Raw genomic sequence first — 26,804 nt, forward strand, 5'->3', positions numbered from 1 at the left:
TGGGCGGCTCCCAACAGAATATTAAAAACACGATGAAACATCAAACATTAAAAAGTTCCCTAAACAGGGCTGCCTTCAGATGTCTTCTAAAAGCCAAATAGTTAATTATTTATTTGACATCTGATGGGAGGGCGTTCCACAGGGCGGGCACCACCACTGAGAAGGCCCTCTGCCATGGTTCCTTGTAACCTTACTTCTCTTAGTGAGGGAACTGGCAGAAGGCCCTCAGCGCTGGACCTCAGTGTCCGGGCTGAAGGATGGCAGTGGAGATGCTCCTTCAGGTATACTGGGCCCGAGGGCTTTAAAGGTCGGCACCAATACTTTGAATTACGCTCAGGAACGTACTGGGAGCCAATGTAGGTCTTTCAGAACTGGTGTTATATGGTCTCGGCGGCCAGTCACCAGTCTAGCTGCTGCATTCTGGATTAGTTGGAATGTGCCTTTGAATTCTGCTAGTGCTTCTTGCTTGCCTGGAAGGAGGATGGAGAGTGGTGTGAAAGTATGTGTAGAAACAAGCCTGCTAATTAGGTAAAAATGCACCTGTTACTCGACCCATTTTTCTCTCTGGGTCCTCTCACCACTGGAATGGGCACACTCCCAGGTTACCCAGAAAGGAATGTTAGCCCACTTTTGCAATATTCATCCAGGGGGCAGGGTGGATTCTGCACAGTGGGGAAGCAGAACTTTATTATTACTTTCTCCTCTGCCCTAAAACCTTCCAATATACAGTGGGAAAACATTAACCTCATAATGGCACCTTACTTTCCTTTAATGTATGAATTCATCATTTAGTCAAGGTACGGTACAAGGTACCTTGACTAAACTCCCAAGCAACTTGTGATGAACCTCCAGGTATTTTGTACTAGTCCCTTTTTGTGTGAAAACATTTAGCTTCTTATTTGCATTCTTTAGGTAATAAGTCCTGAGAAATATGAAATAAAGTGTGCAGGACAAGAAGCATCCATCATTTTGAATTCCTGTGTGGAACCTAAAATGCAAGTGACCATCACTTTGACATCACCAGTGATTCGGGAAGAGAACATGAGGGATGGAGGTTCGGAATCTGTTAACAATGCTCTATTTTAATTGGCTTATTCATTCTGTCATAAATGGCATTAAATCCTGGAAGGCAACATGCTGGCATGTGATACACATTTAATGGCAATTCATAAATCAAGCTGTCTTGTGTGTTTTTCCAAAACCTATTTTAGACGTATTCACTGCAACCAACAACCTCAGATTTCTGGAAAATGTAGGGTTTTTTAAAATGTGCAAACCTGTCTTTCTTTGGGAAAAGTAAATATTCTATGACTCAAATACCTGCAAGTTGATCAAGAAGGCTTCCTCCCTAAGGGAGAAACTACACCAGGAAATTATATTGTATGTTTGAAACTAAATCAGGCTTAGCCTTCACTTACATGGCACTTACACATAGTTAATCTTTAAGTTTAAAGTGATTCTGGCTTTGCTTGGAGCAAGATGTGTATTTTTTCCAGTTTTTTGAGGTTGGTTTCTGGACTGGAGTGCAAGACAAAGAGCTCCTAATATTCAGGTTGGAGTGTCTTAATTAAGCAGTACATATGCAGTGTATTTATAGTAAAGAGTGATAGCTGAGTTCAGTTAAGTAGATGTTGGAACTTTAAAACTCAATATGTATTTATGACGTGTGCGATCCTACTGGTGCCAGCAGTGTTGCTTTAGGGTCTCTTCTATAATTCTTTGAAAGCTACAAATGTTTTTAAGCCAGCAAGCATGATAATTTAATGTCTGCAATATGTTGGCTCTATTTAGAGGTCAGATAAAATGAACTTTGTTTTCTTTTGTCTTGTGTTGGTCAAAATAATCTTTTTGCAGGCACAGTGGTATTGCTGGCTAAGAATCCATAAGCATAGGAAGTAAGGCTCTATTTAAGTTCTTGTTAGTGTAGAGTGAGTGTGCTTGTGTACATACAGTTGTGGAATGAATTCTTAGCATTATGCTTTCGATATTTGAATATGTTATTTTTTTAAAAGTATAACTATTCTAGAAGCAAGCTTTCTCAAAAAGCTTATTTTTTTCAAAAACTTGAATATTAATGTACATAGGACTTTTCTTCCTGGTTTTTAAAACACTGCTTAAATTTACATAATACCATTGGCTTTTAAATTCTGAAATAATCACAGATAACTTTGCTTTATTGTCCTGAGTTCAGTTTATTTATTCATCTTTAGCAAACAACAGAATGAATGCCAGACATCACATTTTGTTATATGCAACCTGTAAAGATTTGGCAAAAAAAAAGGGAAAAACATGGATAGAAAATTGCACAACTATTTTGAACACAATCTTGATGCCATTTCACTGTGCCAGTTAATTTCATGATCTGACTTCAAAAGAAAATAAAGCTCCATTTTTTTTGTCTGACCCAAACATTAATTAGAGTTGCCATTCTAAGTTTGATAATACTAAGTTTGATAATATTAATGGAGGAAAGCAAAGCTTTTAAATTTTTTGAATCATTTCTTCAAGACACTGAGCAGCTTAAAATGAACATGTGAAAAAGTTTACCTCTGAAATATGTGGTTTAACTGCAAATTGCAGTAAACGAGACTTATAAAGATCGTTGTTTATGTGCTGCAAAAAAAATGGTATACTCTTAACTGCAGCTCTTAATGCTCGGTGTCTTAACTTGGTTGATGGAATCTAGCTGGCTTTTGGGAGTTGAATTCAGGTGGCAAGGAAGGCTTTGCTGGAAGAACCCAATTTTAGGTACTGGTAGAGGTATTTAATTTGTTGGTTGAATAACATCCTAGTAACCCTATTCAGTTGCAAACTGAAGGGGAAGGAGAAGGTAAACACAAAACTGTTAACTATGTAGGATTTTTTTTCTTTACAGTTTTGTGCACTTGACAGTTAAATTTACAGAATTTACTCCGGATATAAAGATTCTATAACCCATGCTGCGGAATGTGTTTCTTCAGCAAAGTGTATATGTTTATGTTTTTTATCCTTAGCTTATTAGCCCCGGTCCAAAGCCTTCTAGCAGAGACAATTGAATCCTATCAGGGATTGCTGCCAAGACATCGGAAGGATTTTTGACCAAGGTTTTCTAAAGCTCAATGTCACACCTGCCATATTTTTGAGGGGGTTTGGTTGCATAGTCCTAGCATTTACTGTTACTTTTGTGTTTTGTCTTTTCCCCCCTCTTCTTGTCTTTGTCTCTCTCTTCTCTAGAATTAAGCAGTGTTCACACTAGCTTTGAAACAGTTGACTGGGTAATACTTAATTCACACCTGGAATTGAAAGCGCATGTCATACCTGTTAACTTTTTAATAACGAAATAGTGTGGACACAGCATGTCTTATTGAAGATTAACCCCTTATTTTTAGAATACAAGAAAAATCTGCACTTTAAAAAAAGCTATGGTTGAAGCTAACAGGGCACACTTGAATTCTGATTCATTTAATTTTAGGACCAGTTTTTAAGGGGTTAATCCACTTGGAGTCTTTATGCAAAAATCCACATATAGGAAAGTCTTTAATGGATATCCAGCCCAGATAAGCTCTCAATTTCTATAGCTGCTTCAGCATCTTCTGATGGCTTCAAGGTTGATTTACAATGAGTACACTCTATCTCCCACTGAGGTCAATGACAAATCTCAATCTTAATAGAGCTGGATCACCCATAATCTTGCCTGTCAATTGTATATGGGTCTCTGGATCATTGCATCATTAGTATTTTTAAGTAGTGCTTTGAAATACAAGTGTTTAATAGCATTATTTAAATAATAATAATCCAGGACATCAGTGATAATTAAACTGAGTCATTAACGCTATTTTCTTGCAAGTATTTTTAGGATAGTATAGTTTTTATGAAACAAAGCTTGCTCCCACAAGCTATATAAAGTAGAATAAACTCTCTCTATTTTGTCAGAACTATGAACTGAACTTTAAATGTGTCAATTATCAAATCGTACTACTGACTTTGGCCTCAGTTGACTCTCTTCCCTTAAATTTTCTGTCCTTTCACTTGATACATCTATAATCCTAATGTCTTCTTTCATTTGCTTTGAAATCTCTCACTAATGTGACTCATTCTTCACTTCACTGTATCTGTATAGCCCATAAAATTCACCATGTAAAAATGGCATAAATCCCATTGCTAAAATGTTTAAGACTTGTATATCCCACTGGTAAAATATTCATATAAGCATAAACAAATGAATTTCCTATGAGAGGTGTACAATTCAGGCATAAATGAAATTGCAATAATTCTGTGCCCAGCGGAAGTGTCATTTATATAAATTCTGGCTTGCATTCTCCTGAACTGTTTCTCTTCGTTGATGGCTGACCTTCAAGCCAAATCTGTTAATATCTTGGTTTACGTTCTTTTCCTATTTGGTGTGTTCCATGAGTCTTTGATTTGCCGTTATGAGTATGTTTGCTTAAATTTGACTACATTTTAATGTCCCATCTGCTGAATAATCCAGGCAAAGTCTGGTTGCATTCAACATTTATTTTAACAGCAATTTTGTATTGGCAGAAAATTAAAAACTAACTAGAAATACTCTTGTCTGCTCTGCAGGCAGTTAAAACATATTTAGGAACAGTAATTATAACTGACACAAAATCCTTGTTTATAAAATAAGAATTTACCAGATGCAGTGTTGTTCTTTCTATCACACTGCTGTTGCTTCTGCTTTTCCTGGTTTTGATTTTTCCTCTACTTCCTTCTCTTAAGGCCTCTCTTTCTTGTTTTCTTCTGGTATACCCCTGGATGAAATTGGGATGGATATACCTGGCATGCACCTTGGTGCAATAGGAGCCTAGAGGGTTTAAGAAATACAAAAATGTACAGGTGCTCTTGACTTGAATTTTACAAAGTATTTCACATTCCTTCAGACTCCATAAAACCAAAAAATCTGGATTGTTTTTATAAGTATAGTTTTACCTTACCTTAATGTGAGGTATCCTACATCATGGGTCTTTGACCCATTAACTAGGACTAAGTCTAAAGTAGCATGCAGCCATTTTAAGTTGTCCCAACAAACACAGGGCACAATCCACTGGGAAGTTGTTCTGCACAAGCACCATTAAAATGGATGGGAACTTAACAGAAATGCCCATTCAATTCAGTGGGGCCCACACAGAAGAACTTCACAATAGATTTTGCTCACAGTTTGTTGTAACTTTTGCTTCATTCAAGTGGATTTTTGTGTTCCTTCTGTCTTGTGTTTCCTGTGCTGGTGCACTGTGTCCAACCATTCTTCCTTCAACATTTTAATTTTAGGGGAAATTTATTTTTCCAGAGGATTTTTTTTTCATAAATAGATGGACATAAAAAAATAAGATTGAGAGCTAACCTTGTATTATGCTCTTGATACCTTTTGTATTGGGCTCAATGACCACATACAGATTAAGGGATTGTTATTACTGAATACGAATACATTGGAGATAGGGATTGCAATATAAATGGCACGTGTGACATGGAAGCTAATTTAAGGAAGTGTCTTGCTCACCTGGTCAAACACCCGTTCCTCACTGCATTTTGCCAATTCAATCCATTTTAGATGTAACCTCGGGTATGGTGAAAGACCCACCGGACGTCTTGGACAGGCAAAAATGCCTTGACGCTCTGGCTGCTCTACGCCACGCTAAGTGGTTCCAGGTTCGGAACATCATTTTACTTTCTTCTTGTAGCCTTATGAGAGAGAGTAGTTCAGTTGTTCGGTTGGATGTTAAACTATGCGGAAAAACTAAAGGTTGCCCATAGTAAATATGTGTATATATATCTATTATGTGTACTCATATATAAAATTAAATGACACGGGGGAAATTAATTCATCTTGGAAGATCTGTATAGAAGAACCGCTTTATGCCGTTCTTGCCAATTTGACGTCAACTTGTTTTTCTGGCCACCGAGATAGCGAAGTTGAAAGCTTGACTCGCTTGGGGAAATCGTATGTTTTGTATTGGTAATGTGTTCCATAAGGCTGCAGGGTAACTTTGCTTTAAATAACAGAATGTGTGTTTAAAGCTTTGTGTGTTAGATGTAAGACTTTTACCCTTTATTTCTTGAAGCTTATTAAGTGTAGGGAATGAAAGGTGAGAAACTATTTGGTTCAGTGACTTTGCACTCCAGCAAAGGTGCGACAGAGAAACCAAACAGATTCCCATAGCCTTTCAGTCTCTCTACTTGTTAGCTCTTTACTCCTGTATTTCTATTATAGGAAGGTAATTGTATTTTCTGTACAAATGAACCAAAGTGTGCAGGAATTCAAGGGATATTAGTCTTGTATAACCTGTGCACCTTGACTTCTCAATTACTAACCTTGGCATAAAATGCTTCTGTAAATGGCAGCTCCTGGAATGTTTCATGTGGCTTGTTTCTTTTCTGTGTCTGAGCTTCCATTGAACAGTGGTGTTTTAGCTTCTCTAAGAGGCCTATTTTCTTTTGGTGCTGGGATTGATTAACTTGATTTTGTATTGCCCTCAAGGCTAGAGCTAATGGTCTGCAGTCGTGTGTCATTATCATACGTATTCTTCGAGATCTCTGTCAGAGAGTTCCCACTTGGTCTGACTTTCCAAGCTGGGTAAGTACTTCCTTTTTGTTTATTTCATTTATGAATAGTTTCCTATGAAGCATCTCTTAAGTTATTTCGCAAGGCAATAAAACAATTGCATACATAAAAACAATTGCAAAACTAGTACAGATACTGACTAGGACAATAATCTGTTTAGTAGGCTTGTTGAAAGAGGGAAATATTCAACAGACACCAAAATGACAATAGAGATTTCTGGTGCTCATTTCCTTCAAATGCTCCATACATAATTTATTTGAAGGCATTCATTTGTTTCAGAAGTGAGGGTATCCATGAATGCATCAGGACAAAGCAAAACATTTTGAAATACATTTTCCTCTAAAGAACCATGATATAGGGCTAATATGTGTGAGAGAGCTTCTGAACCAGAAAGTCTCATTCTCATTTTTTAAAACAAGATTTACATACCATTTGATTGTTGTGAAACTTATAAGTGATTTACAAGAAATATTAAAATATCAATAAAAATGATTTTTAAAAAGTTAATTGCCAATTCTCTGTGTTCTGAGAATTATGCATGAAAATCCTTTGAATATCCTTGCAACTTGGGAATTTTATACTTCACTTAAGCAGCTGCATTGATTTGTGATGCCTCATAGCTTCAATCCAAAGAGCTCCTTGTGCTTATACAAGACACACATGTTGATTACAAAAATCTGTATTTCCAGCAATTTTGATTCTGTCTTTTTAAGGCATTTGGGCTAAAGAAGTATATTTCCCTTTTTATATGCAGAGATCCCACTGACACAAACTATTTCTGCCTGATTTAGGGTGATTCCTCCCTCCTCTAGTGTCCCAACTTTTTATAAAGAGTCCTTGACCCTCTAGATGCAGTTTTTGGGACATTCAGCAAGAGGAGGGGGGGGAATATGATACCTTGGGTGCCCCAAGCCTAATCACTTGGATTTTCACAAGAGACACTCTTGGCACTGCTATATGCTTCTGTGGTTCATCATCTGTCAATCTTCAGTATGGCAGTATCTGCACTTTTTGAATGCTCTCCCAATGAACATCAGGCAGGCGCCTACAGTAGTGTCATTTAGGTGCCTGCTTAAAACTTATTTGTTCACCCAAGATTTCTTGGTAAATAGCTGTATTGATTTTGCACTTCTTGTAATAATAATAACAACAACAACATTATAATTTTATATTTTGTTCTTAATGTTGGCAGTATAGAAGTGCTTACAAGTTATGAAAGTTGGTTAAGCAAGCTTCCCTTTGCTTACACCACATATTTTAAATTACTAATGCTGTCCTTCAGGGGCAATTACAAAACAGTACACAAAATAAATATTTATTTTGAATAATTTGAGGGGAGCTGGATCATTCTAGTGACTCTTGCATTCCTTTTATTTATGAAAATTTTCAAGGAGTGTGGGCTCCACAGAAGTTGTCCCTGTAAGCTCTGCATCTAATGCAAAACACAAGCCCTTCACCTGTGGAATTCAGTGTTGTGCTATGACAACCATTCCGTCAGCAACAAGCCTTTCAGCTGTCCAGATGGAACGATCTCCTTCTCCACAGCCATTTGCTCTTCTGGGGGTTCTCTTGACCCTGGAGAGCAGATTATGGAGAGAAAGCACTCTTGTTGTAGCACACTGGGGTAGTAGAATCCAGCCCATTATACTGATTCGAATCCAGATAGGGCTCCACAGATTCTTGCAAGCCTTGAATATGATCATTATTTATGGTAACCACTGAACCCCTGGCATGTGCAGAAGTCTTAGGAGAGCAGGGGGTGAGCCCCTTATTCCCAGTAGGCTTCAGACATCCTCTGAAGCTTATGGGGTAAGAGACTCCTCTGAATTCTCTGCAGTGTGCAGACTTGTAGTTTTGTTTTGTATTACCAAGGATAGGTGGTGGTATCTGATAATCACATATATACACCCCTGACTATTGAAACTGTATGTAAACATTTGTGTGTGTTGCCTTTGGCTTGGATTCACATTTCTTGTGAATGGAACTTTGTTGATGCTCCTGTTGGCAGAAGGGAGGCGATGTTCACCAATTCCCCCTCCAGCATCTTGCCCCCCAACATCTGTTATGGAGGATCAGGGGGCTCTCTGGAATGGCATGGGGCATTGGAGAATACATGGGAAAGGGGAAATTAGTGAAAATCTGCAGAGGGGCAACTCACAATCCAAGCCTTTTTCATGTTTTTGTAGCACAACTCTTCAGTGTTTATGCAGCAGGGACCCCATTTTCATGCCAAGATTGCATCTGATTCCAGCCTACATTCATTTCCTTGGTTCATTTATAGGTCAAGCACATTTTTAATGAAAAAACAACAACACTAGACTCTATCGTGACCTCCACTGAGAGAAACATGGCAGCGTGAATTGATAGAGGGAACTCTTTTTTTGTTAAAAGACTTTCTGCAGGTGTCAACAGTTGCTGTATTGGTTTAAACTTGCTTATATTTTCTGAGCTGCAAAGTTTTAAGACTGTGCTAACAGACAGCAATTGCTCATAAAGTTATCATGTGCTACTTACCAGCTGATGGCATTCTACATTTCATGTTTTAAATTAAAGTGTGGATAGTGGTTTATCATTACATCTCTTTGTTTTATTTAGGCAATGGAATTATTAGTAGAGAAGGCAATTAGCAGCGCTACTGGACCACAAAGCCCGGGAGATGCCTTAAGAAGAGTGTTTGAGTGTATATCTTCAGGAATTATCCTTAAAGGCAAGTAACAGTCATAGTCCACACTTGAAATGCTGTGTTAAACTGATTGGTTTGTCTACTTTACACATTATTTTGTTACAGTATAGGAAGAATGAAATAATACTATCTTCATGAAATTAGTAAAAAAGAAAAGAAAATAACGTTTACTTTTTTGTTTATAGGTGGTCCTGGCCTTTTGGATCCCTGTGAAAAAGATCCTTTTGATACACTTGCTTTAATGACAGATCAGCAACGGGAAGACATTACTTCAAGTGCACAGGTAATTAAAAGTTATCATAAAATAGTTAAATATAGTGAATATCTGATACAAAAACTTCAAAAAAAAAGAACCTGATCTGAAAAAAATAATTTACTTCCTTTATGCTGTTTTTTAATTTTAATTTTGTATTAAACATACTAGGCACTTAAGGCAACTTACATTGAAGAACATACACAAAAATACATCATGAAATGGAAAAGGGGGGAATCATATTAACATCTCTCTCTGTGTGTGTGTGTGTGTGTGTGTGAGAGAGAGAGAGAGAGAGAGAGAGAGAGAGAGAGAGAGAGAGAGAGAGAGAGAGAGCTGGCAGCACAGTAACAGAAACAAAAACTATACTCCCACCCAGTAACCAGCACAGCCCACCTCCCTAGTCCCTGTTGATGCACCTGTTGGAGCGGAGGAAGAGTTACTAGGGTCTTTTACCAATTTTACAAATTGCTGCATTTCATCTTAAAGGATATGAAGAAAAAGTAAATGATGTGTCAAAAATAATAGCAAATGCACTATTTTTTAAAACTGGTTGAAGCAATGATAAAAATCAGGCGCAATATTGATAGTGGCTAGTCAGGGAGTTACAATTCAGGGTGACATACGGAAAGAGCTCAACCCATGTTATAGACCAGGGTTGGGGAACCTTTTTGGACAGTGGTACAGATCTATCTCTCCGCACCACCCTACAGACCAACATTGACAGTTGATTGGTTGGGGGAGATAGTTATCAAGCAGGATTGAACTCCCCATGCATCAGCTGATGCACAACAAATTCATTCCTGCTTTTCTTGTAGGATTTGGGTGCACCAGCACACCTGAGATCTGGTTTACACACACAAACCAAGCAAGATTGAACTCTGTGCTTCAGTCCTTTCCAGCTGCAGTATGCAGCCATGTTTTTACCTGCCCAACAACTGATGTCACATGCGATCCACCCGTGGGAGAGGTGGATGAAAATGGTTTGATAGGCCAAATTTGGCCCATGGGCCAGGAGTTCCCATCACTCTTCTAGATAGTTTCACTTCTGAAGGCAAAGGAAACACCACATTTTGCAACATTTTATACACAGGGAACCAATTTTGCTTCACTATGCAACCAACATTTTGTTTTCAAGGAACTTTCAGAACCTATATCATTAACTAATATTTGATAAAGCTGTATAGTATATATAGAAGAGTTTTAAATACTCATATGTATGGTCTTGAAAGTGTCTTACTAAAATGAACATGAATCTATTTTTAGAAGTTTAAATAATTCTGATAACCTTTTTCCTCCTCCACAGTTCGCATTGAGACTTCTTGCATTCCGTCAAATACACAAAGTTTTAGGAATGGATCCCTTGCCCCAGATGAACCAGCGCTTCAATATTCACAACAATCGTAAAAGGAGAAGGGACAGTGATGGAGTTGATGGCTTTGAAGCTGAGGGGAAGAAAGACAAGAAAGATTATGATAACTTTTAAAAAAAGAAAAGAAATCTCTGGTGTTAACAGAGGCCATTTGTTCTCAGATTTTTTTCTCAATGTCTGTTAAATACATCCAAAAAAGTTAGAAAAATTACTTTTTGTGTGGCATTCACACCATTTTTTTTTAGGATGTGCAGACTAATTATAGTAGAAAGAGATCACAAATGGAAACTATTCTGACTTCTAGTGGATCCCTCATTGTTTAGTTTCTAACTTCTAATGTATGATTTTTGTTTTCTCTTCTTTACGTTAAGTACAATGTATACTTAAATTCCACTGTATTTAATACAGTGTTTTGTGCTTCAGTTGCTTTGTGTATTTTGCTCCTTTATTTTGAATTTTAAGTTACCATTGACACAAGCTGTAAGTTGCTTTGTATTAGAAAATGGTAAATACAGTCCTTCACTTAATATTTTATAGAAGAACACTTTTTTGTAAAGTGGGTCTGCAATATTATTTCTCCTAAATGTGAAGCGTTAACACAAACTTATCCTGCTATTTAAGTGCTTTCAATTAAATGTTTCTGCCAAATCCATGGCATTTGTCTCTTTAGTGATATAATGATGTACTTAAGACAGATTTGTGTTACTCTAATCAGGTTTGTTGTTAGTTATGCATTAGCAGTATAAATGCTGAACATACACAGTTTGGATTTGCTGCAATTTTAGCAACTGCATAATTGATTTTTAAAATTGCATGACTTTGTTTTTAATAGAAGGGCTTTAAAAAAGTACCAATTTAGGTTTCATGCCTAGGTCTTTGTATGATTGACTTTGATATAGCAAGGCCAAAAAATAAATTTCTGAAATTTTGCCGAAAACATTAAGAGGGCATTTTTCCCTTTGGGAAAGAGCTGGCTACTTGTTTTCAGAGAGCTTATCAGTATGGAAGCTCTGAATTAAAATAATTGTTTGCTATATCAGTGCCTGTGAGATTGCTCCTTTTGCTATTTCCTTACCAAATTATTCATTAACTTTCATTTTAAGTCTACAACCTAAACGTAGATACCAATATTTCTGGAAATTTGAAGGTTGTAAAAGAAAATAGCAGAAAATTATTTGTGGCCATAGTGTATGCTTATGTCTCCTTCAGACAACTAAATATTATAGCAGTGCTGTAATTCAGGTCTACATCTGGCTGTTGATGTATGCTCTGGTACACAGATGTGATTTGTTACAACACTACAGTGGAATCTGCAAATAAAACTAAAATCTATTAAATGACTTAACGTTCATTATACACTGGGAACATACACTTTGCTTTGTCTTTCTGAGTGGATCATGCTCGTTTTCAGCACATTGATTTAACATTGGCAACCAGTGGTGTCCATCCTCCAATGGAATAGATTTCCAAAGTGGCGGATTCCCTTTCCTCCCTTCCTCCCCCCGTAAATCTGCTCCAGATTCATCCATCTGAACCAATTACAAGAAAGGAGATTCTGACTAAACATCAGGAAGAACTTTGACAGTAGGCACTGTTCAACAGTGGAACAGACTCCCTCGTGATGTGGTGGACTTTCCTTCTTTGGAGGTTTTTTTAGCAGAGTTTGGATGGCCATCTGTAATGGATGCTTTCATTGAGATTCCTGCATTGCAGAGGATTGAACTAGATCGCCCTTGAGGTCCCGTCCAACTTATAAAATATTATTCTGAAGGGTTGAGGGGGACCCTCCAGACAAGATGGTAGGGGAGGTTGCAGTAAGTGGAAACCCATGTGATATTTATGTTGCCCAGTGTTCCTAAAATTTCTTGAGAAATAGGAAATTGTAAATGGTTGATTGATTTTATCAGAGACTGCCATGTTCTGGTGCTCTTCAATTTTGGATAATTGCAAATCCTTCAGGCTGTATTTGTTCTAAATTTTTAACATTCATTATCGGACACGTAAGTGCAATATATTGAACAAAGGGGGAAGTATCAAAGCTGAATCTTTTGAGCCATTATGACTTTACCTAAATTATTAAATTTTATTCTCATTTAAGTTCTGATGCATCATATTGGCTAGCAGATTGTTGTGAGAGTAGTCAGTTTTGGTAGCATAGAGACTTCAAATGCTGCTGGTTGTGATCTGAGTGTAAGGGGACTGGGATGTTTTTAGAAGAGCACACCTTTTCTAATCATGGGGCATTTTGCTACCCTCCCCCCCCCCCAAAAAAAACACCTGCGGTCACATATTTCCATGTCTTCACATTTCTCTTTTGGGCCTTCACATTATCCTGTGTGCTGCTTCATCAGCATTGTGACAGTGGAGGAAAATCTTTTAAATGATTTTTTCCAGCATTTGTGCACTACAGTAGTACATGCAGGTTGTAGTGTTTTGTTTTGTTTTATGCGCAGCATTTGGATTTTAGGCCAAAGTTCTGTTTATTTTTTAACAGAGTATGCTAAACATTGGCCCACCATTTAAGACAGCAATAATTAACAGTGCAATCTGTACATGACAATTTGGGGGGAAATCCCATTGTGCTTAATGGGCCTTGTATTCCTTCCCATGACTACCGCTCTGGGTAGGCCAGTTGTGCCAGAGGCACTTTAAGTAGGTTGTCACCACACCAGCTTGGGCTCCCTCTACCCCCAGATGGGAGCATTTTTGGGAATCCGAGACAAATACTTAGGAGGGGAGACTGAAAGCACCCACCCTACCTGATTGTCCCCTGAGCCCAATGTGGCTTGTTTTTACTCTGTCAAAACGCCCACATATAGCATGAACCAAGTCATTTTAGGCCTTGGGGGGCCAGGAATGTCAACTGAGGGAATGTACCCAAGACCGCAACAGCCTAGCTTATGATGAAAAAGACTGAACAAACAAGAGGAGGCCAAATGTTGCTTCAAGAAAATGCAAAAAACCTATACTGTTGCATATACTTACAAAAACTTCTCGTCTCATGTTCCATAATAGATGGTCAGCTGAGGACTTTGGAGGGCAAAGGACAGTTTGGCAGTGATCATTGAAATTATTTCTGATCCAGGTGGGGAGACTGAAACCTTTTGGAGGTTAGGTGATGGACTATCAAGGTGTCTACTACTGCATCTTCCTATGAAATGGAGACTATTCTGTGCTTTGTATATTCTAGAGGAGATGTTCTCTGGTAGGCCCACATTACAGGGTTCACCTCCTGGTACAGGATTGTAGCCTAAGTCTTAAGTACACTTTCCAAATTCCAATAGAATGAGAACAAGATTTTCAAGGTAATATTTTTAATTGCTGGAGATTTTTTTTCCAGTAACAAGACCTCATCTAAGTAATCCTACCTGAGTAAAACTTTGATTGCCTTACTTGCCAGTTTAATGAATACTGTAAGTCAATTTCAGACATAATGGCTGTTTTTCAGGAAACAAAAGCTGGACATCTGATAATACTACAATGCTATTATTTACTGCTTGATAACAGGCACTACGGTGCAAGTCTTTACCAGGTGGCTATGTTCTGTGATGCAAAAGCTTTACCTGTTGGGAAGAAAGGCATTTTGGATACAATCGGATGTATTACTGCACACATTCCAGGACTGAGCTCTTGGTACTCATGACTCAGTTTAAGATTTATGGTTTCTGTTATTCTTCCTAGTGCTAATTAGGGTCAGATTATTATCCAACACAATTGTCTCCTCCCAACAAATCCTGTACCACTGTTTGTACTGCCAGAACAACATAAAAAACCTAGCAGAGACAGGCAGTATCATGTTTCATACTACCATTTTATAAACTACCTGAAACACCTAGCTTTTCCTTAATATATTGGGCATCATGAAATCATTCAAGGGACCAAATTATTTAAAACTTTTGCTATATGTCTTCTGTTTTTCCCCATGATTGTTCTTACTTTAATTATTCCTTTTTGTTCCCATAACTTCCTAATTGGCTCTTTCTTGGTTGGTTTCTTTTTTACTCTTCCAATGTCTAGCATACAAAATCCCTGCTAGAGTAAGTATATAAAGCAGGTTTGGAAAACCTCTATTCCTCCAGATGTTGAACTACAGTTCCCATCATCTGGCCATCAGTGAGAGACATTGTTATAGACTGCATAAGGTTGGGGAAGAGGAGAAGTAAGAGAGAAAGGGAGAGAAGATTGTGGTAGCAAACTTTCGTTCTTTTGCACAAATTGATAATTTGTTTTACAAAGGCTCTTCGCCAACAGGGTGACATTCAATATCTATTTCTAATTAAAAGAGAAAACATCTTACACATCCTATCCACTCCCAAACAGCTGCAAGTCTCCCAAAGAACCTTCTAAACAGCTGGGGCAATTAGTTCAAAATTAATCAGCTGCTGAGCTATTAATTGGGACCAGGTGTTGCAAACACATCTCACCTGGGCTAGAAGGCTTCTGTTTCCAAGCAGAATTGATTTACTTACCATTAACTGACTAGATTAGGGATGGAGAAACTTTGACCTTTGAGGTATTGTTGCACTACAATTTCCCATAATCATTGGCCATACTAGCTGGAAACTCAGCTGATGGCAGTTGCAGCACAAGAGCCTTACAACCGGGGTTGAATGAGCATTTACCATTATCAACCTGCCCACATACAGCATTGAAATCTTGGAGGCCCCCTTCTGAGTGCTTTACATCACTTTTTCAACTGGCACTTTATAGCAGCCGGGTGGGGTGGGGGGAACATGATTATTTCCTCAGCATTTAAACCTATTGTCTAAAATTTCTGCTGTGCTTTTTTAAAGCTGTTAAGTTGTGAATTTTTATTATTGTAAAGTGTTTATTAGTTATTGCAAACAACCCTGGGAGTACTTGTATGGAAGAGCAGTATAGATATCATTAAAAAGGAACGTAGGTGTTGGTGTGTGTGTGGTTTTGTTTATATTGCTTTGATTTGCATCCTTATTGCACCCTGAAGAGCAACACAAGGCTGTTCTACCTCCCCTGCTGGGCTTCACAAGTGGCGAAAATGCTTTTGCGCTCACATTATGATTATGGGCTTCCCATAGATATTGGTTGGCCAGCCTGAAAAGGGAGAGTTGGAAGTTACCACGAGGGTCATCTAGTCCAACCCCCTGCGATGCAGAAATCTCAACTAAAGTTTGCACCATCCTCTATGTGACAGCCCTTCAGATATCAGAAGATGGCTATCATATCTTCTCTTAGTCTCCTCTTTTCCAAGCTAAACATGCCCAGCTCCTTCAAACATTCCTCATAAGGCTTGGTTTCCAGACCCTCGATCATTTTGGCTGCCTTCCTCTGCACACGTTCCACCATGTCAATATCCTTCATAATTTGTAGCGCCCAGAACTGGTCACAGTATTCCAGTATGGTTTGAGTCTGAGCAAGGCAGAAGGATCCTAACATTTCCCATTACAATTTAAAACAAACACGTTGCATCTGCTTTTGGGGGGGGGTGTTCCTGAAAATATTATACCGTTGCACACAACTTTATAAACCGTGCAACTTAAATTAAAGATTCGGATTCGACAGCACTACAGTTAATACAGCCAAACGCTCAGAGTTCCAGACCGGGGGGGGGGGACGGGACACGCGGAAATCACCTCTCCATTTAAGCCGTTCCGTGAGTCATTTGTTGATACGGTAACCTATCTGTCGTTCAGCCCTCGGATTTTTTTAAAAAATTATTATTCTAATAAATGTTGCGATTGGTCCCACGACACTTTTCCCCACCCCTTTTTACGGGAACGACCATTCCCTGCAAAGCGAGCGAGAAAGGGCGGGCGAGTAGGCGGGACCTCTGCCTGGGATCGACCTCCTGCCGGCCCAATGGCGGCGCGCATGGCTGGGAGGCGCTCGTGCATTAATAGGGCGGCGGGGGGTGGGGTATAGGCTCACGTGCGCCGCCGGGACTGTTGGGCTCCTGCCGCTCGCTGCGATGGGAGGGATTAACTACGTGAGACGAAGCAGGGCGGCGCTGGAGAACGACGAAGACGCGGAGTCCTCCTGGGAGCAGCTGCCGACGCCGCCGCAGTCGCCGCCCGCCGGCACCGGCCGGAGCCCTGGCAGCGCCGCCGCCGGGAGTTCGCGGGGGCCAGACATGCTGGGCGCGGGGGGCGGCGCGGGGGCCAGGCCGGTCAAGCCCTCCTTCGTCTCCTACATCAGCCCGGAGGTAGGTCGGGTATTGTGTGGACCAGGCGAGGCGGTTGGTCTGAGAGGAAGGGAGGGCGGGTGGGGCTGGCTGGCTGGCGGCGCGCGGGACGAGGAGGAAGTTGGGACTCGGGGGGAGAAGGGGGCGAGGTGGGTCGGCGTGGGAATGGGGTCCTCCAGGGCTATCTACCTATATGTATACATACATACATACATACATACATACATACACACAAGCAAACACACACCCCTTGGGAGTGTCTGCTCCTGAGAAGTGCACTTTTAATAACACTATGGCTATTTTCAAATGCTTGTTTTCCGTTATTATTATTTTTAGTAGACCACCTTATTTATTCCACAAAAGCGTAGACCAGAGTTTGTTTCTCAAACAAACTTGGGTCTTGAAACCCATGAAAGATTAATTCTTCAGGTCTCTTAGAAGGGTTGCTTCCTCAGTGCGCTGCGAAGTTGGGTCGGTGGTCCCTGCTTTATTTGGGGAGTATCTGGTCCTCGCAAGTGAAGTTTTTTTAAAAAAAGAAACCAGCCGTAGAACGATAGCGTTGGAAGGGTTCCCCTCCCCCCACAAGGGTTAATCTAGCCCAACCCCCTACAGCGCAGGTATAGGCACGTGGCCCATTTGGGGATCGAGCCCGCGACCTTGGCGTTATTAGCAGGACGTGGCTTCCGTAGAAGTGTAACCATGATAATAAACCTTGTTTTCGTGACGCCGCGAGGCTTTCGCTTTTTAGGATAACAATATATTGCTTTTTCCTTTTTGTAGGTTAGTGTGCCTACTTGTGAAGTTGGGTCAGTGGTGCACTTTCACTCTCTCACAACCCCCTCCCCCTTTTGCGTTGAGGGGAGGAGGGTGGAGCAGTCACCAAGTGTGCAAGGAGGAAAAATAGTCGCTTGTCTGGCGTCAGCATGTATGGTGCTTCGCACAGTGAAAGTCTCTGCCGCAGGAGCTTAAAAGCTTACTTGATTGGGGGGGGGGGAGGTAACAGCAGCAGGAGGAGAAAACGGGAAGAGAAGAATAAGGATAAATTTAGCTTTTGATAATAAGTTACTGGGGGTTTTGATATTTTTTTAACTGCACAAAACTAAAAGCATTGAAACCATGAAATTATTTACGTCTTGATGGCATTTGCTCATATCTATGCTCATGTTGGTGCGTTTCCAACAAAAACAAGTGTAGTCGTTGAATTATAATGGGTTAAAAAAATACATTGAGTTGGTGATGTGCCCCGTTGAAGCTTCATATTTAACCATTAGCTTGATACCAGCTTTCCTACTGTGGTCGAAGTAAGGACCTCCCTAGCTATATGTTTACTCAGTATCAAGCTCCACTGAGCTCACTGGGACCTACTTCCAGGTAAGGCTGCTTAAAGGGTTGTGACTTTACTGTCCAAATAATTTTGCTTTGCTGATACAGAGAGGCTAATTTCTCCCTGTAATGCTTCGTTTTAAAATATGTGAGCCTTCATATACTTGGGATGTAATGAGTTCATTTTTAAGTTTGTATTTTCTGAATGCTGCCAAGGTATGTCAGAACAGTATAACTTTTGTGAAGTGGTTTGACTCAAGCCTGCACGGGATAGTCTTTCATTTGTTCCTTAAGGAATGTTTCCTGCCTTGCTCCCTCCAAGCTCCTTGGAGTTGGGTGCAGGCTAAAGTAGCATTGTGAGGAAAGGACCGCTATATGTGTGTAGTACTGTATATTGATTTGTAGTTACAGTAAAGCACCTGTTGCTGTGACAAAAGTAGGTGGGGAAGGAAGCCTTGTATAAGGCAAAACACTCAGTGGGCTCTATATTCCACTGTCAAGAGGAAGTCATCCAGGCTTTGCCATCATTTGTAAAAATATCATTTTTCTTTTTCCAATAGGAGTTAACAGTCATTAATTACTATAAGGGGAAGGTATATAGAAAAGGTGTGCACCTGATGGGAGTTAAACCTGCTCTCTGCCTGTGGTGACCTCTGCCATTACAAATCAAATTTATCTGCATAACTGCATTCTTGATAGTGCTAAAGTATGATTGCATGTGGGACAAAAAACCTAATTAAAACTTTCTCTTTTCCCCTCCTTCCCCTTTTAATCAGTAGCCTGGTCAGAGATGGAGCTAAGTAGGTGTGGTTAGAGGGATATGATTTCTGAATATTCTCCTCTCAAATCACTAGGTGTAAGGCAGGTGTAATTCTGTGGCCTCCCTCTCATAATTTTTTGGCTGCAATTAGGCTTGAAAGAAGCTTTGTATGCATTTTTTCAAGCCTAATTGTGACAAAGGTTTTTGGGTTTTTTTTGCGGGGTAGGGAGGTGTGAAGAAAATAAGCTAATGCCTCAACCAGTGGTGTTCCTCCTGCCAAAAATGTCACCTATGCTACAACTTGGCTTGAAAAAAAGCCTTCTGTTGGCTACAGTGCTCTTCCCCGCTGTGGTTACGCTTTAAAATTCAAAAGAAGTCCCAGTCCCGCCCCCATTCTTTAAGGGAGATGCTCTTCCTGTTGTTGCAATGCCCTTGAGGATTTCTCAGGTTCCCAAATATGCCCACTAACCCCAAAAGCTGATATTTGGAAGTGTATGAGAGAGCCAATGAAGAATGGTGTGAGTGTGGAGTGTTGAAATATGGCATTTCCTGCTTTCTTTTAAATGCCTGAGGAGCTTATCGTTAGGTAGACAAGTGTGCTGAGGGAGTTTAGTGAATTGAGGAGAGAAGGTTGTCTTTGGCAGGGTATTGGAGGGCAATTTGTCTTGTGGGAATGCTGTGATGGAAGAGGCGCTCTTCACATCCCCTACATCTCCTGTTCATATCCTGCAGCAAACTATTAACAACAGCATATGAAATCAAAGAGTAATAGGGGAATAGATGGTTTCAGATAATACCTGCTGATGTAAGTGCACTGTAGGATTTTCCATCTCTTCATAGACAGAGACTATATATTTTTGCTCAAAGGCTCATGGCAGGGATATGATATAAATTTAGGTGCAATGTGTGGAAACTGAAAGCCTTTGACTTGTATGTCTTCTAGATTACCTTTGTGAAGGGAGAATTGGAATTTTTTGCATATTGCTGCTTCCTGATTAGGCAGCCAATGAGCCAACTGGTTTGATTCTGTGCATAGGAAAGCATTTGCACATTTTCTGGATGAATGAGAGAGTGTTAAGCATGAGGTGGGTTTTAACAGGTAGGAGAGGCTATACAGTATTAATTGCAATTTATCCCTCCAGGCCATATGTATGGATTGAAGAGTTTTAAAAGTCCCATCCTTAGCAGCAAAATTGAAGCATGTGGGAATTGAGCTGTAAAACCTTGTTTTGAGCAAGTCTAGCCATGAAGCTGGTTCTCTCTTTATTACCCTACTTAAAAAAGAATCAGACAACTTGTAAAGTGTAAGAATGAGATTTATAATCATGCAAAGGCAACAGTAAAAACAGTGCAGGCAAAATGCTTATATTTATAGTATAAATATATGTAAAGTTCCATATGGTGCTGAAGCTGAATAATGCTCAGGAAAATATCCCTTGTTTCTTGCCGGAATACATTGAAAAGTAGGGTGTAAATTATTCAACAGAAATACGGTAACTTTGCTTCATCGGTAAAGAAGCATGACTTCTGAACAGCATGACTGCAGAGTCTACAGTTATGGAAGATCTTGTAAGAAGGTACTTTTAAAAGAAATGGTGCCATGCTTCCAATTTGACAGGGGGAAGAAAGCAGAAACAATGCTTTCTTTACTTGCCAAAGTAATGAAAGCAGATACTTGAACTTGCCCTTCAGGCCAGTTCCATACTGGTTCTACTTGTTTATAGTTTCATTCTACTTTCTTTGACTGAAGGGCATTAAAATGATTTGAATATCCCAAATAATTGTTATAAAAATACAATTATCATTGTGCAGCAGTACTAAAATTTGGTGTTTGGGTTTGTTGATTTAAAGTTATCTCCATGTTAATTTATACTGGAACAAAGACTAAATAGGAAACAAATTTGGATAAAATTTCTAGTATCTAGTATATTGTCTTTTTTGGGGGGGGGGGGTCAGGTCCTTCAGAGATAACTTGCACAAAAATATCCTAAGCCTCAGATGAGCTCAAGTTATCCTGGGGGAAAACTTTGATTTTGAGTTTTGTATGTACTGCAGGGAAAATTCTAAGGTTAAGTTGCATTCATTAAATGGGAGCAAGGTGGTGCTTGGGGAAAATCCCTGGGATAAGTATGTTGTCAGACAACTCTTGTCAGGACACATTTTGTGTTAGTTTCTAATGGAGTTAACTGTGGAGCACTGCAAGCAATATGCCCTTGGTTGGGTTTAAGCTTCATTATTTCATTGTCTTGTTAGGGATAACTTGTTGGGTAGTATGGATATTGTGATATTGTGAGGGGGACTCCCTACAGGGAGCCTCCCCCCCCCGGTCATCCTGACCAGCACTTCGCCCAGCGAGAGTGGGAGCAGCGGGTCAGGGGGGGCATGAGGAATGGAGCGGAAATTGAGGGAAGGCTCCGTGAGGCATCAGAGCCCTTGCACCGCCCCAGCCAACTAGTGGAGGAAGGAAGGCTCAGTGATGTATCAGAGCCCCTGCACTGCCCAAGCCAACAGGTGGAAGATGATGATGATGATGATGATGATGATGATGAAGAGTTTGGATTTGATATCCCGCTTTATCACTACCCAAGGGAGTCTCACAGCAGCTAACATTCTCCTTTCCCTTCCTCCCCCACAACAGACACTCTGTGAGGTAGGTGGGGCTGAGAGATTTCAGAGAAGTGTGACTAGCCCAAGGTCACCCAGCAGATACATGTGGAGGAGCGGAGATGTGAACCCGGTTCCCCAGATAAGGAGTCTACCGCTCTTAACCACTACACCACACTGGAAGAGGGAGTGCAGCCGCTTCCAGCGCCCGAATTGAGGTGCATGCCCAAACACAGGTTTAGGGCGCGACATTTTGGGGTCCCCAAGCTATTATGCTGGCCCCGAAGCAGAAGGGCGCCATTGCTGGATTCTGCAAGTGACTAGGAGGTCATGTTTTCTACTATCTCTGCACTGTAAATAGTATGCACAATAAAACCTTAAAAGACGGGCCGGACTGGAGCATCTTTACTCGAGAGTAGCCACAACAATCCCCTGACAGATATAAACTTGGCCTGTCTCATTACTATGGCTAAGGAAACATGGATGTGCTATGGGATCACACGATTCCACTCCTGTAGAGTACAGCTTCTTGCTCCCCCAATATTAATCATGGTCAAAACCAATGACATTACCAGGGATTACTGATAGCCAGGGTTACATATTCAAGATAGATTCCATTATTAGTTAAACACCTGGTTGGCATTAACCGAGTGAAATTGTGGGTGAAAGGATATGTTTCATCAGTTTTGCATTTCTGGTGTTTTATAATTCTATCTGCAGAAAGACCGGTTAAGCTTATGATAAAAGTACAGTGGTTTTTGAACTTAGTGTTGTGTGTTGAATCTCAGCTGCTTGTGAAGTAGTGTTATTTCATCTATAAAATATAAACTAAGTGTAGGGAATTGCACATCTCCAGGAGTAGATACTACTAACTGTAAACACTCACATTTTCCCACAATAAACAGTTCACTGCTATGGAAGTTTAGTCTTTGCTGCATCTATATTTGGCTGATTTCCTGCTGCTTTGCAGCTTGGATAATGTCAAGCATTTTCTTCTCTCTCTCTCTCTCTCTCTCTCTCTGTATGTATGTGTGTTTGCAGAGTACCAAAATGTTTTAAAAACCAGTTATGGTAGATCCTCCTTGTCAGTTAAAGAGAAGCTGATGATGCTGGACAATATTGACTCCAGCATGTACTGCCTGTCATGGTATTTTTTTATGATCTTCAAAGAGAATGTCTATATTTATGTAGACAAAGCAGTAGCATCCCCCCCACCCCCCAGGGAGTTAATCATAGACTCCAGGCAACTCCAAGGTTTGCCGAAGAACTAAGCAAGCATCCTCAGCAAAAACTCTAAGGATAGGAATCCTCCAAGCATCCTAATAAGGAATAAGCAAATTCTGTAAGTACAGAATGCTTCTTGGCTGTTGGGGGGCAGGAGGGGAGGGAATACAGAAAACCAGGTTGGAGGAAGATGGAAGTTAGTGCATGGAAAAGAAGGAAGAGACTCTAGCTATGAAGTATAAAGAAAACATCTGACTTCATAGGCCACTTCCTGCTTCATACTGAAGCTATTTTAAAATGTTTCCAGGGGCAGAGGTGAGAGCTGCCCATAAAAATAATGGAGAAATCCAAGATTTTAAAGTAGCTTTGGGATTTGTTACCAGTGAGTTCACCCCAACCAAAATAACTCTGCAAGAGGTAGCCACAAAGAGCTCTGTTCCTTCTCACTTTCTTCTTAATTAGAATGAAACCCTTTAAAATAAAATCCTACTACAGTACTATATATTTCAAAGCATGTAAAGTCTTTTATATTACTGGTTTGAAGAAGCTTTGTATAAGAGAGGGTGCTTTACAACAGCCCTGCACTATATAGTTAATACTGCAGATTAGACTTTACAACAACCCTGCAGAATAATAATAATAATTTTATTATTTATACCCCGCCCATCTGGCTGGGTTTCCCCAGCCACTCTGGGCGACTTCCAACAGAATATTAAAATACAATAATCTATTAAACATTAAAAGCTTCCCTAAACAGTATATCTTCGTAAGGATTGGTAAATGGTGAGCCTTTAAATCTGCAATACATTTCTTTCTGCCTCTACTTGTAGTCTGTTCGGTACAGCCCAGAAGATGTGTAAATTGGATTTGCTAGCCACTTGTTAAATGCACTTGGAATAGCAGCTGTTTTCAGAAAAGGGAACTTGGAATCCAGGTGTATATTTATATATTTAAAGAATTTATGCACTTCCAAAAACGGATTACAGTTATCTGATCAAATATTATGTTGTCTAATAGAATATGCATTCAAAGTCCTTGTCTTTTTGTTACCTTGGCTGTTTTTTAACCAGCTCCTGACTATTGGGATGAATAACTCCAGTGTGCAAAGCTGACTTAAGAACATCTAGAGACTGCACTCGCTCTTTATGCAGCTGCACATCTCAATACTGTGCAACTTAATTGTTTCAGCTTTCCAACTCTGAATCACTTCAAGCTTAGCAACCTGCATCCTGTTTTTCTTTGAAGCTTTTACCAATGCACCTTTTACCGGGTTATGCGATTTGAAAACACTTAAATCTTTTGTTTAATTTTCATGCTACCTTTCATGCCTAAAGAGTGTCTAAAATATTTTTGCCCCGTTCTTGAGCTTAGGCTGTTCAGTTAAATTACTCAAGTCCTGTTTTAACATGACATGCATAAATTGACACTAGTAAACTTCTAGCTATACTTTTCTGGTACAGCTACAGCTCTTCAAGCATGAAATAATACTCTGACCCTACACAACTTTTTGCTCCCAGAGCTTAGCTGGGATTACTATAACATTTGAGTGAGACTTTGGCAGCCAAAATATTTAGGTGGGGAGTGCTGTTTCAGTGGCTATTTAACCTTCACCACTTTACATCCAGACAGATAAGGTGTTCTAGATCTCCACAAACAACCAGAAGCTATCTGTTCATTTAGTGACGTTTATTGTTATTGTGCCAACTTGCTGCTTAGTGCACGTGATGCTGATGTCCTTGGTCTGTGTGAGACTTGGAATTTGGCAAGAAGCTTTGAATACTGTACTGCAGAACCATTAAACCAAATAATCAGGAAAACAGTTTCCGAAATATTAAATATATTAGCTATATAGGCAGTATTCTGACTAATAGCCCCATGATTTCGGAAGGTAAATGAGAAATCATATTTAAGGGTTGTAACATCCTAGTTCCTTGCCCTTCCCTACTTTATTTTTATTTATCTTGACCAGTATGGGCATTTCCTAGTACAAGCTAATTTGCAGATTTTCTGTGAAGTAGAAAAGTGTTGCACTTGGCCAAGAAGGAAACAAGATTTTCCACATCAGTCTACTGTTTTAGGTTCAACAGTAGACTGATGTTAATGTTGGCTATTTTCCAGTATCTTAAAAACTATCAAGATAGTTTTCATCTTAGTAAAACAAGGTGAATTGCTGGTGGAAAATCAATACTTACCTTCTCTTTTAGGTAAGATACTAGAAATGGGTCACACTATAATGGATTGCCACTAGCAATAAGGACATGAGTCCAGCTTGGACCAATGTTATCATGCATCATGTTTCTGAAAGAGAAGCCAGCCAAGTACTTTTGGGAGAGGCTCAAGTAGGTCATTAAGTCAGTGGCTTTAGATCGTTGTGTTTTCCCCTCCTTTTGCTTAAGCAACTAATATTGAGGCAGTATATTAGCTGAAATTTTAGATTATTCATTAGATTATTTTTTTGCTTCCTTTAAGGAAGCAATTGGGAATGCAGTTGTCCTTATTGCTGGAGCTATTAAAAATGAAACTAATCTTATTTCATACCCCCCAACAACTTCAGGAAACTTTCTCAAAAAGATTATAAATTCCAATAGCTAGGAAAAGCTTCCAGTATTTAGTCATAATATTTGTATAGCACATCTATTAACTGCTGTAAGAATAACTATTGCCAGGACATGGAAATCATTACAATCAACTATGAGCCAATGCTACAATGCAATTTGGCAAATGGCATTATTGAACAAACTGACATAAATTTAAAAGTAGCAAGAGGCCAAACCTTGGAGGTTTTGAAACAGGTTATAATCGGAGGTTGGATGGCCATCTGTCATGGATGCTTTAGCTGAGATTCTTGCATTGCACGGGGTTGGGGTCCCTTCCAACGCTTAAGATTCTATGAAATTTTATGCAACCTGATGTGACTTTGATAACACACAATATGGTAGAACAGTGCCCATAGCTTGCAACACAGCCTGGCATTCATGAAGTACATATTTAATTTTTTTCCTTCTCCCGCTTCCTATAATTTCTAATTGTTGTTGATACAAAATACATTCACTTAGTCAGCAATCTAAGCAATAATCGTTACTATACATTTCATATCTGTCATAACTGTACTAATTTTGGCATATGTATACTTGGATGAATATATTAAAGTTGTGTGTGAGTTTTATTTTGTAATAAATTTATGTAATCGTTGTATGCCATAAGCACTAATGTAAACAAAGATATATTTCAATGCAACCATGTCAAACAGTTCAAATATGAAAATGAATAAAAGCTATGTTACAAAAAATAAAATACTGGAGCTGCTATGTTCTTGACATTTGCCTTACTTGCTAGGAAGTAAAGAACACTGTTGAGTGTTAACGGCAATTTTTTTATCTTGGCGCTAGTTTGTTTATGCAACAAACATCGACTGTATTATTCTCCTAGCTGAAACAGGCTGTGGAACAAGATCTGGGCACTCCTGGTTTATTTGTTACTGGTGAAGCAGCAGCTGGGAATATTGGTCCATGATGAAACTAATGTGAAAGGAAGCGATCATAGCTGATTGGTTTTCCCCAGTGGAGGAGAAAGCACAGATAGGTACTGTCCCTGGAGAAGTGAAGGGCAGACTAATTAAAGTGCTAGGTGTTTTTTTAAAAAAAGCCATTAGGAAAATAGAGAATGATGGCTAGCTGATGCAAATCCTAAAATAACAGTTACATGTATATGTTGATATAAACTATCACAACATCTTTTGCTGTTTGAACCAGAAAAGTGAAGATACTGTTAATTGTGAATAGCAATGTATTTCAGCCCTCAAAGTACAACATTTCTGTAGATGGCAGGTGTAGCCAGGAGTTGCGAAGAGGCAATGTGGTAAGTCT

General features: G+C 39.6%; 2 protein-coding genes across 6 annotated transcripts in view; both read left to right on the top strand.

The window, feature by feature from the left end:
• The window catches only part of ZFR (zinc finger RNA binding protein), a 36,795-nt gene extending 24,591 nt beyond the window's left edge, over positions 1-12,204 (top strand). The window contains exons 15-20 of one of the 2 annotated variants that reach the window (XM_035100393.3): positions 913-1,054; positions 5,549-5,646; positions 6,476-6,571; positions 9,155-9,266; positions 9,428-9,525; positions 10,802-12,204. In XM_035100393.3, the coding sequence (XP_034956284.1) occupies positions 913-1,054; positions 5,549-5,646; positions 6,476-6,571; positions 9,155-9,266; positions 9,428-9,525; positions 10,802-10,981 (726 nt within the window). In that variant the 3' untranslated portion in view covers positions 10,982-12,204. The remainder of the gene's footprint in view (positions 1-912; positions 1,055-5,548; positions 5,647-6,475; positions 6,572-9,154; positions 9,267-9,427; positions 9,526-10,801) is intronic. The other variant, XR_015945970.1, reaches the window with a different exon arrangement.
• A 4,262-nt stretch (positions 12,205-16,466) lies between these two features.
• The window catches only part of MTMR12 (myotubularin related protein 12), a 39,684-nt gene continuing 29,346 nt past the window's right edge, over positions 16,467-26,804 (top strand). For 2 of the 4 annotated variants that reach the window (XM_088652628.1, XM_035100356.3), the window contains exon 1: positions 16,467-17,048. In XM_088652628.1, the coding sequence (XP_088508754.1) occupies positions 16,815-17,048 (234 nt within the window). In that variant the 5' untranslated portion in view covers positions 16,467-16,814. The remainder of the gene's footprint in view (positions 17,049-26,804) is intronic. The other 2 variants (XM_088652629.1, XM_088652630.1) reach the window with 1 other exon arrangement.

The sequence above is a fragment of the Zootoca vivipara genome, chromosome 10 (assembly GCF_965207765.1).
Source record: "Zootoca vivipara chromosome 10, rZooViv2.hap1.1, whole genome shotgun sequence".
NCBI lineage: Eukaryota > Metazoa > Chordata > Lepidosauria > Squamata > Lacertidae > Zootoca > Zootoca vivipara.